This window comes from Carlito syrichta, unplaced genomic scaffold, assembly GCF_000164805.1.
Source record: "Carlito syrichta isolate Samal-C Ts95f unplaced genomic scaffold, Tarsius_syrichta-2.0.1 Scaffold287292, whole genome shotgun sequence".
Lineage (NCBI taxonomy): Eukaryota > Metazoa > Chordata > Mammalia > Primates > Tarsiidae > Carlito > Carlito syrichta.
The window spans coordinates 92,911-107,563 of NW_007231388.1; the positions used below are offsets into that span (position 1 = coordinate 92,911).

Sequence of the window (14,653 nt, forward strand, 5' to 3'; positions counted from 1 at the left end):
AGACTAGCCTGGGTAACACAGTAGGATCCTCATGGCAAAAACTGAGAAATTTCTTAGAGATGCCAAAGCAAAACTGGCTTGAAAGCACATCTGAGTTGCATTAATGGCATTACATTGTTACTTAAGGTTTAAATGTTTTAAAAGTCTGAACTAGTATCATGGAAATAAGCAACAAGACAAAATGTGTGTTTTCACTGCTATGTTATTCTGGTTCAAGACTTACAGAGTTCCAAAGGTATGTGGTTCGTAAGTTCTTAAATCTAAAATGTTCAAGTCCCATAAAGAAGTAAAAATCACAACTATAATATGGAAATAGGTCACTGCAGAAAATACCTTTCCAGATGTTTGCCTCCTGATGTGTGTGTTTTCCCATAATGCTGTCAGAAGAGCACTGTCATCCAGCCTCTCCTGTACCACCTACCACCACTCTCTCCCCTTTGTAAACATACTGAGGTGGTGGGGCACCCACTGGCTGAGAGCCACGTTTACAATGTGGGGGCTCTGCATGCTCCCAGACTAGTTCACACCAGTGTGCTTTTATTCTCATATAAAACACAGATATCACATTAATCCATGAAGTATGACCACCATGAGAGTGGCTTTGTTCTTAGTAAGATGAATGCTTTGGAGACCCCCACTAAAAGGGAATCAATAAAAACAAATGTGCTGTAGATTAAGGAAAGCCAAAATCTGAAAGATTTTATACTCATGTGTTTCACAAATGTCCTGAAGTTTCTTCACTATTTAAAAAAAAACCTAGCAATTTGGATAGGATGAATTTTTTATTTTTTATTTTTTTGAGTTGAAGTCTCACTCTGTCGCCCAGACTAGAGTGCAGTGGCCACTCCCGGCCACCGCAACCTCGACCTGCTGGGCTCCTGCGATCCTTCCGCCTCAGTCTTCCAAGTAGCCGGAATTACAGGCACGCGCTACCACGCCCGGCTGATTTTTTGATTTATTGTAGAGATAAAGTCTCGCTGCCCAGGCGGGTCTCAAACCCGTGGGCTCAGGCAATCCACTCACCTCAGCCTCCCAAAGGCGTGGGATTATAGGCTGAGCCACCGAGCCCGGCTTAGGATGAATTTTAGATGAGGCTTATCAAAGAAAGGCACTTTGATTCTCCAGTCAATGTCCCATGCTTGAAGAAAATGTTTTAATGCTACATAAAACCAGTTGGCAAATGAACGTATTCTTACATGTTCTATGTCAAAATAAAATGCTTGAAGTAGATTTTTTTTTATTCCCTCATTTTAAATTACTTTACTGCTAGACACACTTTTATTAGAAACATGGCTTCTACTACATTTAACAGTTTATGTTTACATTTACACCAAAATTTCCTTTACTGAATTCAAATTATAAATTAAACATTTTTTCATGTTAAATTACACACAGTAAACTTTTTAAATAACATTTTGTAAAATATAGAATATTTGAACAAATTATGAAGAAAATAAATGATGATGAGGAAGCTGAACATTATCAAAGTTTGTTCTGTTTTTCTGGTTTCAGTCACAAATACTCATTTGGTTTCCTCTGATTCAAAAGCAGTTCAGTACTTACCCAGGACATTTTGGTAAATTATACTACCTTTAGAAATTCTATGGAAATATGAATTAAGAATATGTAATTCAAAGACTAAGGCAACTAGAACATAACAGGGAAAAAATTAGGAAAAACATAATAAAAGATAATGTGCGATGTTTTTAGCACAAAATTAATCATCCACCTACCTGTTTTTGATGTGATAATATATTGCAAGAGCTACACTGTAAAATAAAATGCAAAGTTCAATGTCTCATAAGCATTTTCAAGATCTCATATATTATCTGACTTCAGCTTGAACATAAATATTTAAATATAAGTAAAAGTCAAACCATCCATCTGAACAATCCCATTTCAGTCAGACAGCTGATCAAGAAAATGCAGTCTCAAAGTAAATCAATCTGGTGCTCATTCCCTGGAATTATTAAATCTTTTCTAGAAGCAACAGAACTTCAACTGATATTTAGAAACAAACTGCTCTTTCTACTCAGAAACCCTCAGTTTTCCTCACTTGTAAAATATAAGCCCTGTGTAAAAACAGGTGGTACAAATTAAGCACTTTTAGGAATCTCCAAATCATTACCAACCAGTCTAGAAAATTAGTGGTTTCTTTATAGCTACCAGAAAAATGTGAATATCACCCACAGTGTTTTGCCGTTTTTCTGTTAAATCAGTAACCTCTTGGCAATCTGCCCAAATTATTCATTCACTTGTTGAAATGATACTGTAATTTTTGTTTGTAGCACTAGCTTAAAATTTTATTTTACATTTGAAAAGATTTAAATTTAATGACCATTCCTTTCCCTTGAATTTTTAAAAAAATAATATTTTTCTGACTATAAACTATATTCATTGCAGAAATTTGGGAAAATATAGGAAGTATAAAGAAAAATAATTTCTCTGCTCAAAGACAACCATTAGCTTGAGATATAGTTGTTTCCATCTATAAATCATATGTGTTTGGTTTGTATCCTACTTTCATCCTTATTATATTAACATTTTTCTTACCATTAAAATATTCTCTAAAACATGATTTTATATGGCTGATTATATTCTATCATACAGTTGTTGAATAACTTACTTAACCATTTCCCTACTACTGGACGTTTGTTTCTAACATTTTGTAATTACAACTTAATGCCACAATTAACATCCTCAAAAATAAATATTTGCGCAACCTATGACTATATTATTTTTATTTCCATAAGAAAATATCCTGCAGTTGGAATTACTTGATCCACAGTCCTGCCAAATATCTTTGCAAAAGGGTTACACCAGCCGACTTTCACACCAGCATCAGCTTTACCTCACAATCACCAACACTGACCTTGAATGTTTTGACAAAGTGTTCTCCAACTGTTACCTTCCCAATTTGAGTTTCTTTAATCACCTGTCAGGTTGGCAGGGTTATTCATGTTGACTGGTCAATATTTTAAAATTTCCTCTTTTAAAAACTGTCTAGATCCTTCCACTATTTTTGCTTTACATTATAATTTATTGAGGAAACCAAAAATTATTTTTTAAACTTCTCAGAACACAGCTAACTGGCTGGAGCAGATGGTGTTCTGATTCTCCCAGAGGACAGAAATTGCCATCCAGGGCACCAATTTGGAGACAGACAACTCAGCCTGCTCAGCTATACCAGCTTAGAGATGTGAGCACACACTGTGGATTCCAAGGAGCTCAGATGGTTCCCATGACTTAACATGACAGTAGTTAGTCTCACTCTATCACAAAACTTATATTTTCCCAAATCTCTATCCAGATCTATTCATTCAAATGACCAGTTTAGTGTTAAATGTAAAGTCATACATTTTCTTCTAACATCTTGAAAAGCACTTAAGCTGGGAAAGGAATTAGAACTGGGATAAAACGGTTTCAGAATTTAAAAATTATAATAATGTTTCAAAGTGTTTTCACATACATTAACAGTCCTGTAACAGAAAACAATAGATGTTACTAATTCCATTTCATAGTGAGGAAACTCAGGTTCAGAGAGTAGATGCCAGGATTTCTAACTTGTATAACGGTTTTATGCCCTTTCATTCTACCATGTTGCCTCTGGAAAAAAGGGAGAAATTACTGCTTTATTCATTTACTAGTGATGCTGTGATGATTGTTTTTCTAATCTAATGTTGGATTTAAATGGAATGTTTCATATGATTGGGTTGAGAACAGTGATTAGCTTATACATTTGAGAAAGAAAATGGTTCTTTACTTCCCCTGAGAGAGTGTGGCACAGGAGAAATATCCCTGGATTGAAGTCAGATCAACCTGGCTCCTAAATTTGGCTGCTTCACTTATCAAAGTTAATTCACCTCTCAGAGGCTTCAACTCCTCATTTATAAAATTAGGAGAATACAACCCACAACACAGAGTTGTAATTATGATTTTTAAAAGTATATAAAAGTATTATCTCAAAGATTATTATCAAATAAAGTATATAAAAGCATTATCTTCTAGAAAAAAATTACTATTATTGTCATTTTCCTATCAGGAGACTTTCTAATTCTGCACATTAAGTGAAAATCATCAGGGCCCCATGGTGACTACTGCCCAAGCCAAAGGCAAGATTGGACATTACCATGGCCTAAGACCTCCAGGAAAAATAGGGCCACTCTGGAGGCCAATTTCCACTCAATTATATCCTGGAAAGTGAGAACATGAGCTGAGGATTTGAGCACAGTCCAGTTCCACAGGTCAGTTTAGCTGGTTGTCTTGAAAGAAGTGACTGCTGGAAAAAGAGGTAGTCAGCTGTCAACTCATCAGTCCTGGCTTGAGGTTTCACTCCATGCTCTGTGCTGTCGAACCTGAGGCTGGAATCACTCCAAAAGCAGATCTGTCCCAACATGCCCCTTTTTATGAGGCAGTATAATGACCTGAGACACTGGGCCAGAGGGGATGTCGTTCCTTTAATATCTAGTAAGACCTACAAAGGTTTGTAATGTTTTAACTGCTTGGGGCTGTGGGTATGCCTGTAATTTTGTCAATTATGGCTGTTGGTGAAAGTCATGTCTTACCTACCTAGACCATGTCCAGGAATTCCTCTGGACTGCAGATGTTCTAGAACTTTTGGATAGTCTTGGGTAAAAGACTCAAATCTGTAGAAGTTAGAAATATTATCTATATAATGTTCCTGGGGATTGCCAGGCAGATCGCCTACAATAGCCAGAGAGTGAAGCTATGTAAACATCCTGGGAGCACCCAAAAGGTTTACTGTTAGCTTTCCAGGTGAAGGCAAACATGTCCTGGAACTTTGGGTCTAAGGGCATATTAAAGGAAATGTTTACTAACTCTAGGACAGTGTGTCATGTACTTAAACAAGTAGTTTTTTAAATATCTGAGTCACATTTGGAACAGCAGCATGTATGGCTAGAGTCCTCTTAGTTTTTAGTAACCAGCCATCATCCCTCAGGTTCTTGCACTGGCCACACAGAATGCTGTATGAGTTCTGTGCAGACCCATGATCCTCACTGCTTCAGTGTTTGAACAGCAGCTGTTATCGTTTCATGCCTTCCTGGGAGATACCCTCATGACCCAATAATCCATCGTGTGTGGGGTAATACCACTGGCTCTCAACTAGGCCCCTTGGAGTATGGCTCTTACCACTGCACCCTGGGGTGGCAAAGCATATCTAATTTCTAACAGTGGATGTGCTCGCCTCACAGGGTGTATGCAACTCGTCATAAAATAGGGGCCCAGGAGCACGAGTTAGAGTACATCAGCCTCTGTATCCACCACAGCCTAAACTCTGTTTTGAGGAAACTACTGAATCATTATTTCCACATGGGGCCCCTGGTTCCCTCAATGGCCCTATGCTGAGGGACATAATGCTTTCTCATCACGGTAGGGGCTCCAGTGCTCGCCAACTTTTGTCCTCAGGTTTTTTTCTAGACACAGTGTTGAGGTTGAGGATTAACTTTATGGTGTTCTACTGCTCCCACTTGAGGGCTTTTTAAAGTCTGAAGAGAACTGTACTGGGTTGTTAGTCTAATTTCTTCATACCTATCTTTAGAAGATCTTGTCATAGTTGACTCCCTGACACCTATTCTGTTGTATCTTTTGGGGGGAGTGTGTCTTTTCAGGGTCCCTGGGTTTGAAGCACTCCTCACTTTAGCTGTTCCAGTTTCCACTTCCCCTATTTCAGTCAAAGCATGACCCACATGGTATGCAGGAGCCCCTGCCAAGGGACCTAAGATGGGAATTAGTGCCCTTTTGCCCATGGGGCAGGCTTTAGGGGCCTGTTGTGCATAACAGCTATGAGAGTGACACTGTCATGCCCCTGGAAAGTGGGCATGGATGGTCACCCTCGCTATCAATTTGTGACTGTGCCACTTTATCTTCCAAGCTGCAGGACCCCAAGCACCTCCCCCTCACATGTCCAAGCTTCCTATAGGCTAGGATGATCCAGTCTCTCAGGGACTGATGCCCAGGGGGAGCCATGTAGCGCTGTCCAATGGAGGGATGAGCTGCAGCACTGTTAATTTTTTTGCCTCACCTCCAGACAGAACCAGGAATCATTACAGTTGCTGTCCCCTAATCTTAACAGTCAAACAATCGAGGATGTCTTCGGGTTCAGGTCCAAGTGGCTAGCCAGATCAATTACATGAGTTCCACAGTTAACTGGCTCTTGCTGCCTTTACCAAATCCAAGTCTTCTGGACACAGAGCTGTCAAGGCACCCTGTGATTTTTGGTCAGGACAAGAAAGAAAGCTGGGGGAACTAGTGAACCCTACACTCCAAGTGCTCAACTTCAGAGGCCTGGTCAACTCTGCCACGTTCTCAAAAAACAGTGAGTTTTCACTAAGGATAGGAAGGAAACATGTCAGAGAACAGAAGTACATCTGGACTGAAGGGTTTGCTCAGCTGCTTTTCCATGGAGCTGGGAAGGAATAAAATGGTATTTTCTTGTCCAAGAAAACAAAACAGAATGAATTTGTGATTGTTGGCAGTGCACTTTTTTTTTTGTTTTTTGAGATAGAGTCTTGCTCTGTTGCCCAGGTTGGAGTGCAGTGGCATGATCACGGCTCACCAACCTCCAACTCGTGGGCTCCCACTTCAGCCTCCCAAGTAGCTGGGACTACAGGTGTGTGCCACCATGCTTGGTTAATTTTAAAAATATTTTTAGAGATAGGGTCTTGCTATGTTGCTCAGGGTGGTCTCATACTCTTGGCTTCAAGTGATCCTTCCGCTTCAGTCTCCCAAAGTGCTAGGATATACTTGTCTTATTCTTCTAACTTAGAGCTAAACTGGTCAATCCTATGACAATCCTAAGATCTCTGAAGATCAGGAGGAGGTGGGTTCTAGCAGCAGAGAGGGGTCAAACGGCAGAGAGGGGTGTGGTAGGCAGTCAGCTGTTCTCTGACCCTGGAAGCCAAGGAATGTGGATGATGTGACCAGGTGTGTAAGGGGGGCCCTTCTGCCCTCTGCTCTTTTCTTTGATCATCATTCTTATGCTTGTGATAGGATCTGGTGTGGAGGGGCTGACTGCAGGGACATAGAGAGCGGTTGGCAAACGCTAAATTCCTACCACAGCTGTTGGCATTTAGGGGAGAAATGGGAAAATCTAGTTCTCAAAATAAGACATTATGTCTACAGAAAGAATGAGCACAGAATGAGTGCCTAAGCTTTTTATAGTTTTTCTTTCAGATAGACTGGCACTCAATCCTCCCCTACCCCCAACTTGACTTTGCAAATATATTTGTTAATTTTGGCAATCCCCAATTCACGGCTGGTTTGTTTTCCAAAAATCCATTTATATATCGGTTGTTTAGAACTTAGAGCAGTCTCTCACAGGGAAACAAGGGCATACTGGTTTTCAGGAAGCAAGTTCGACCCACAAGTGCCCACAAGGAAGGTAAATTATTATTGATTCTACTGTAAAATATTAATGATTCTACTGTCAATTTTAGTATCACAAGTGGGGACAAGAAGGCCTGGATTTAGGGAAGGCAGAGAAAGAAAAAAAAAGAGTGAGATGGCATTTGGAATCAGCCTCTTCCTGTCCCTTTAACAATCTTCCTCCTTCTGAGTGTCCTGTCTTCTCACACTGCCAAAATGACCAGCTGAAGACACAGTAAGGTTGTTGACATCTAAGATGGCCTTTACTCCTTAGTCCCCTGATCATCACCAAACCCCAAGTAGGAGGCTGGTATTTCCAGGGAAGGAGCTGACAGCACTACCTCAGCTAGGGCTCACCACCCCTAGCTCCCAGCTCCCAAAGCACATTTTAAAAATACTTTCTAAAGCAGCTAACTACTGACAGGAAGAACTTCAAGTTTGTGTAATGCAGACAAAATGCCTTTTGGGACAGGGAAGTCACAGTATCTGCACTGAATATTTTATCTCTACAGCCAGCTATCTAACTGTTCCTGTGTTTCAGTTTCTATGTCTTCTACATTCTAACCGCAGGTAATTTAAAAGTTTCAAGGGAACACTGGTGGAGGAGGGGAGGGAAGCCATCCATCTTCATCAGGGATCCTCAATGTTGGCTGCCTATCAGAATCTTCTGGAAGGTTTAAAATGCAGACACTCACACTATACCTCAGATGGATTCAGTAGGATCTATAGGGAGACATCAAGCATTAGAGTGTTTTTAAGCTCCCAGGTGACTCCTAGGCATGGCCAGAGCAGGGACCAGTGATTTACACAAATACACATTTGTAACTTAGGTGCTTGTACCACCCAGACTCTACCAATGAACCATCAAATTGCCACTCAGTTTTCCCACTGGCTCCTAAGGGTCTAGGTTACAATCAGTGGCAATTTTAAGTGGTACAGGGTGAAACTGTTGAACAAGAGTCAAATCTACTTGTGAATACTAAGAGCCCCAGCTCCTGGAAGGGAAGTCATTCTGCTCTGCCCTGCCATGCTCCTGTGAGAGGACCCCAGGATCAAAGGGAAGTTGGTAGCTTCTGTCTGGACTCTTCAGAGCTTGAGCCAATGTCTGATGTCACGTGGTGCATAGATCTTCAGGATGCTCCACATCTCTCACACGTCCTGATGACTTCACAAGAAAACACTTTCAAGAGGTACTGCGCCTCCCATATGCCAGCACTGAACCAGGGCCAAGGGCAGAAGTGGCTCAGGCAAAGTCACGCACTGTAGAGCTCAGAAACTTCTCTAGTGCTGCCTATTTGGTTTGTGTGCACTAGTCATTTCCCGCACCCCCAGATCTGAGGGAGTGAAGGAGGGGCTATGTTCCCTGTAGACATGAAACCCTGGAAACAGGCAACCCCACAGGCAAGATGGGAACTGTCTATAAATAGCCTCGTCCTCCGCCTTCCACCTGGAGTGGACACTGTCCACAGAAGATATTCACGGTCTCAGTGTCTGACTATCACTTTTGGTCATATTCAGGATAGGGTTCCTAAGCCTGAACCTGGCGCAGTGACATGAAAGGATACTCCTTATTTAGAAATTTAAACAGTCACTTCACATGCTGACATGTATTTGTTGTTAAATGTGCCTTTCTTAAACAAGTATAGAGATAAAATTCACAGATTTTTCACAGCTGAGCTGCTGGCCACAGACTCCAGCATATCAAGCTCTCTGTGGTCCCTGCTAAGGGTGATAATAACTTACCGCAATGCTAGCAGGAACATTAAGGAAAAAAAAGTGTTCCCTCCTATAAATGAGGAAATTGAAGCCCCAAAAGGGAAAGGATTTTATCCAAAGATTCCATTTTAAAATACAGAACTAAAGGTCCCATAGATAAGGGGCTACCCAAACTCTCTCTGTTGCAACAGCGCCAAGGTCAGAACTAGAATCAAGTCAGAACTCTGATTATCCTGACTCCAGCAAGTCCACTTCCACCAAGCCAAGCAGGCTTTCTATTATATCTCTGAGTCTTAAGCTGAGAACCCAAGAGCCTCATTTTATTTAGAAGACAAAGTACCAGCAAAATTATGCAAGATGGCTTCAATAAAAAGTGACACGGTAGAAAGTAGGCACAAAAATAAAAAACAAATTTTGTGTAATCTTCAGTTAAAATAAGTTAAAATTTTTGATCTTTTAATGTAAATAGCGATATGCACAAATATTTTGAATACCCCACATCTTAATCACCAAAATCACTTTTTAAAAAGATTTCCTGAATTGTCAGTGCTTCCCCTCACCCCTACTCACCCAATCTTGTCCCTCCCAGACCCCACAACCAGTCAGTTTGGCAGTCAGGTTAAGGAACAGAAAAAGCATTCAGTTAAGCAAAAAAATCTGTATACCCACCATTTAATTGTATACTTGAGGTTTGGTTGACTGACTGTGCTATCATCTAGGAAAATAGTGGAGCAGGAGCTGTATTTCCTTGCTATTTGTCCTGGAGGATGCTAGAAAACAACAGCAACAAGACAAAGACAATTACACAGGGCTCAGAGATCTTCCACAAACATCAGCCCCTTAACTTGAGATTAGACCACAGAGGAAAATGTCTCAGCAAGAAATATCAACATCACCAAGAACAGTACGAAAACATTTTATTCATCAAATGAACTTCCTTGCTTTTCCACCACTCCAAGTCCCACATCTCCTGCATCAGGAGACCAGTAAACTCTTGCAATCAAGCATCAAAGGGTATGTTTCAGAGTCCATAAAAATCACCTGTCCTGGGGCCTGTGTAGAATACGGAATATATTGCTCACCATGCTGATGAAAGCCCATAATTACGGTGACACCCTGCTTCTATGCACTGAGATTGAGAAAAGAGTCCACTGTGCCTATTTAGTCTTGAGGTACAGTTGATTTGGGGGCCATGGAAAATGCAGCCAATATTCATTTAGAATCTCCTGGTTAATCTGCATGAATTTCAGCAGGCAAAGTTATAAGAAAAGGTATTCTTTTGTTAGGTACAAACTACGTCTTAAAGGGGAAGATTCTCAGATACTTTAGAAAATACAGTCGATGGATGACCTTTGGGTAGTGTGCCTGTGCAGTCTTATGACTGGTTCTTTCCCCACTGCACAAGTTTTGAGCTCTCTGAAGAACTTCAGAATGTAGAACTACTTCTAAAAGGTACTGATAAAGAAAACACAATTTAAATTATACTAGATGAAAAACAGTTGAATGCTAAGTAAATTTTTAGCAAGTGTTTGGGCAAAAAAAATATGAGTAGTGGGCTAATAATTGCTAATCAAAGCAAATTAGGAAAAAAAAATCAAATAATGAAAAAGCATCACTTGCCTGATGCTATGCTGTATTGAAAGCATCATTTTCAGCAACAACAACAAAAAACGAATTCCTTAGGGCTGATAAAATCGCCTGCCTGACCTACCCACCTCTATCAAAGCCCTCAGTATACACAGTTCATAAATTTAGTAGGAAGCCTTAAGGCTAATCAGAGACCAAATACCCTGTTCAATAATTGAAAATTGAGTTTCCATTTAATAATGTTTCCTCTGTAATAAAATTATGAAAATCTAGAGCAACGAGAGAAATATATAAACGAATGTGATAAACGGAATCTCCTCTCAAAACTAAATAATAGACAATAGTTCTTTTTGGGTATCCAATTTCTTAAGCCACAGCTAGAGGGCACTGCACTACTGAAGCATTCTGATCCTCCTGGGTACTGGTTTTACGTAAATAGCATAAAATCAGGAAATTCAAAAGCTAAGGCTGTTCTCCAGCTTCCCTTCACTTACACTGTTAATGTGCCCCTGTAAGAAAAGGACATGGAGAAAGTCTGCAAGTTCAAGTTCCAATTCAAATGCCAATTCTAACATGGCATTTCACATCTATCAAATTAATCACAACACTGTCATTAAGACAATACAAAGGCATTGAAAACAACTCTCTTCCTCTTTTTAAGCTTTTAGAACAATCACATTTAAGTTACAAAGGACACACTAAAAACTCAGTCTGTAATAATAGCTATTACTATGGGTGGCAAACTAAAAAGTCTTATGCAATTTTCTCTACAGATGCAAAATCTACTACAAACAAAAATCTCAATGGATACTATGTTTAACACAAAAATCCAGTAATTAATTGAAATTTTCCAGTGTCAATGAATTTTTCGAAATACAGGGTAACTTTAATAATCCCAACAATGAGGGAAAAGGACAACAATACTTCACTTCTATTTCTTGTGGATTTCAATTATTTCTTCTGACCTAAACTCCTTCCTAATTAAAATGTGATGAGACTTGCAAGAACAAATGATTTCCCTAAGAAAATATAAGCCAAGAAGTCACAGAGACAAGATGAGTGAGGCACTTGGGTGAGAGCACAGATTGCATCCCCTCATAATCTAAGAAGTTACCTCTGTGAGCTCACAGACAGGAACACCCTCTGTGTGCACAGTCCCTACAGATCAGAGAGTGAACTCAAAACCAGCCACACCGAGGGATCTAGTCCTGCCTGGCCTGGGGACTGCCCTAGCCATGGAGTCTGAGCATCCCAGAACTAAGGGTTAATGTGCCAAAGCCCTCAATTTTCCAAGGAGACACCAACTCACTTTTAAACTAATTAACAATTTCTAAACTGAATAAAAATCCTAATTTGCATAACTGAATTAAAATCCTTAATCGGCATTATGTTCTAAACTGTTCAGTTTCAGGGTGTCTCATCACCCTGAAAGTCATCAAGTTGGTTGTCAGGACTACAAAATTTGTAGAATGTGAACTTCTCTTGATCTGAATCAAAGCAACCAGAGAAATATATAACATTACTAAAAAGCTGAAATAACTGTAATCCTTTTGCCAGGAAAGCTCTCAGCCCCAGGGCTGTTTCTCTGTTTTGGTTTTCCTTTTGAACTGCTCCTCTCAGGATGTGGCAGAGGGAAGGTACAACGCTTTCTGAAGTACAGATCACGCACAACTGATATGTGACTTGACATAAACTGAAACCTTTGCAATGACTCTGAAATCAGCTAAGAAGCATTTACATTCACTGAGAAGTATATTCTAATTTGTTGTTTTTAATTAGCACTTATGTGCTGGTGAGTTCTCAGGGTTAAACAGAGTATTTTATTAATTTAGTTGTCTTATGATTCTGAAAAGTAAGTATGCTTGTGTGACACATATGAACTCTCCCACTTAGGTTCCCATCTTTGCTAGCAAATGACACAGCAATGTGACACACTGGAGACAGCAGGCACAGATGCTGAGAAGATAGATGCTAAAGCTACAACTCCTGGGAGTGAATCCAGCTGTGTGACCTGGGAAAATTACTTGGCTTCCCCCTCTGCCCCTCGGTTTCCTTGTCTGTAAAACAGATGAAAATAACAGAACCTCTTTCATGAGGAGTACATGAGTTAATATTTGTAAAGTGCTTTGAGCAGGACCAGGACTGGAAGCTCTATGCCAGTAATTATTAAGTAAAAAATGCTAAACGTGTAAAAAAAAAAAGGTGATATAGATGCTCTTTTTGCCTAATGTCTGTAACATTTTGGAAGATATAAAAGAAATGTCTAAGGCAACACTTTACTTGAAAAGGATTGGCATGACACTACAGACAGCTTAGAAAGATTGTCCCAAGGCCAACAACTACCTTAGAGAGAGAGAGAGAGAGACAGACAGAGGAGAGAGAGAGAGAGAGCATGCGCAAATACTACAGAGTCAACCACAACTCTGCTTAGAAGGGGAGCAGAGAACAGTCTGGTGAGTAAGATGTCCAATTAGGGATTATTTCTATAAAAATAAAATTTATGTTTGGAATAAAGTGTATTTTACAAATTAAATTATGGATGTGTACAATAATAAAATTTTAGAGCTAGATTGAAACAAGATCATCTAGTCTAACTATTCATGTAGTGTCTACGGTACAAAACAATCTGATCTACATGAAGGTCCAACTAATATACAAAAATTATTGGACCATATATTTAAGATTTTATTCAAAAGTTATCGTGTGCCCCAAATAATGACATTATCCCCTTAGATAACTCCACTACTGATGTCTGTCAGATACAAAAGATACACATACATGTATGACTTAAGTGTAAGATAAAGAGGAGGAGGCAGGAATAAGACCTCCAATGGACCCTCCAGAGTCACTCAAAAGCCTCCTCCCAAATATTTCAACCCCCTCACTCCCACCCCTTCTCTAATCCTCCACCATCACTCAACCTGAGCTCCCCACAGGGAGTGTACATCACAGAAAGCCCAGAGGCCATCAGTGTCCTCTCACCTTGCATCTTCCTCCCTGGTGAAGGCCGTAGCACCTTAACCTTCTCCAAGTCAAGGCTAACAGTCCCTGTACTTATTCAAACTGTCCTTCTAAATTGGCTCACACTCCACACTCCCTCCCCATTTACAAAGAACTCCAAGTCTGCTATACTGATGACGACTTTCTAGTCCTCATATTAATTTGATATCTGACCTGAAACTCCTGTATCTCTGGGGTTCCCTCTGAGCTTTCCCCCATTTTTCTGGTTACTCAGTGTCAGTACTCTTTGTGGACTTTGCTACTGTGAACTTCTCTAGATGTGATGGTCTTCTCTTCTTGCCTTATACTCTTACCCAGAGCATTCTCCATCCACTCCTGTTAATTCAACTTCCTTCTGCTCTCTGAGGATTCCCCATCACCCCCTTCTGGCTCCAACTTTTCTTCAAGCTCACCACTGCCTGTTGGACCTCTCCACCCAAATGTTCCTCATGGCATGTCAACTGTCAAACGAATCTGTTCCTCCAATCAACTGCAATGGTTTGAAACCAGAAATCCACAAAACATTCTTGCATCTTTTATGTTCCTTTCCTTTAGTCTTCTTGCATCAACTCCATCTCAACACCACCGTTTCCTCTCCATCCTTCTTGCCACTATCTGGCATATTGATGGCCACATGGATTCCCACTTGTATCACTGCAATAACCACCCTGCCTCCAGGCTCATCCCTCTCCAAACCATTCTCCCTCTGTTGCTACTGTCTGTCATCTGCAAAGCAACTCAGAGCATGTTGCCTCCCCACTTAAATGACTCAGAGCCTCTCCACTGGGGAGAGGGGACAGGTTCTCTCCAGGTTCACAGCTTCTCCCCTCCTTCCCTGCACATGGCACTGAAACATAATTCAAAGACAGCAGGAACAGTCAACACTTTTATTTACCAGCCATCAAACGCAAGTCTTCTGGGTTACTTTGCAAGGGTATTCTTTTATAGCTCACACCCTGCAAAG

General features: G+C 40.4%; 1 protein-coding gene across 2 annotated transcripts in view; it reads right to left on the minus strand.

Annotated features, from left to right (window-relative positions):
* CCNY (cyclin Y) overlaps positions 1-14,653 on the minus strand; it is a 69,444-nt gene that overhangs the window by 32,539 nt on the left and 22,252 nt on the right. The window contains exons 3-4 of one of the 2 annotated variants that reach the window (XM_008052688.2): positions 9,772-9,872; positions 1,734-1,769 (exon numbers count right to left, since the gene is read on the minus strand). In XM_008052688.2, the coding sequence (XP_008050879.1) occupies positions 1,734-1,769; positions 9,772-9,872 (137 nt within the window). The remainder of the gene's footprint in view (positions 1-1,733; positions 1,770-9,771; positions 9,873-14,653) is intronic. The other variant, XM_021709804.1, reaches the window with a different exon arrangement.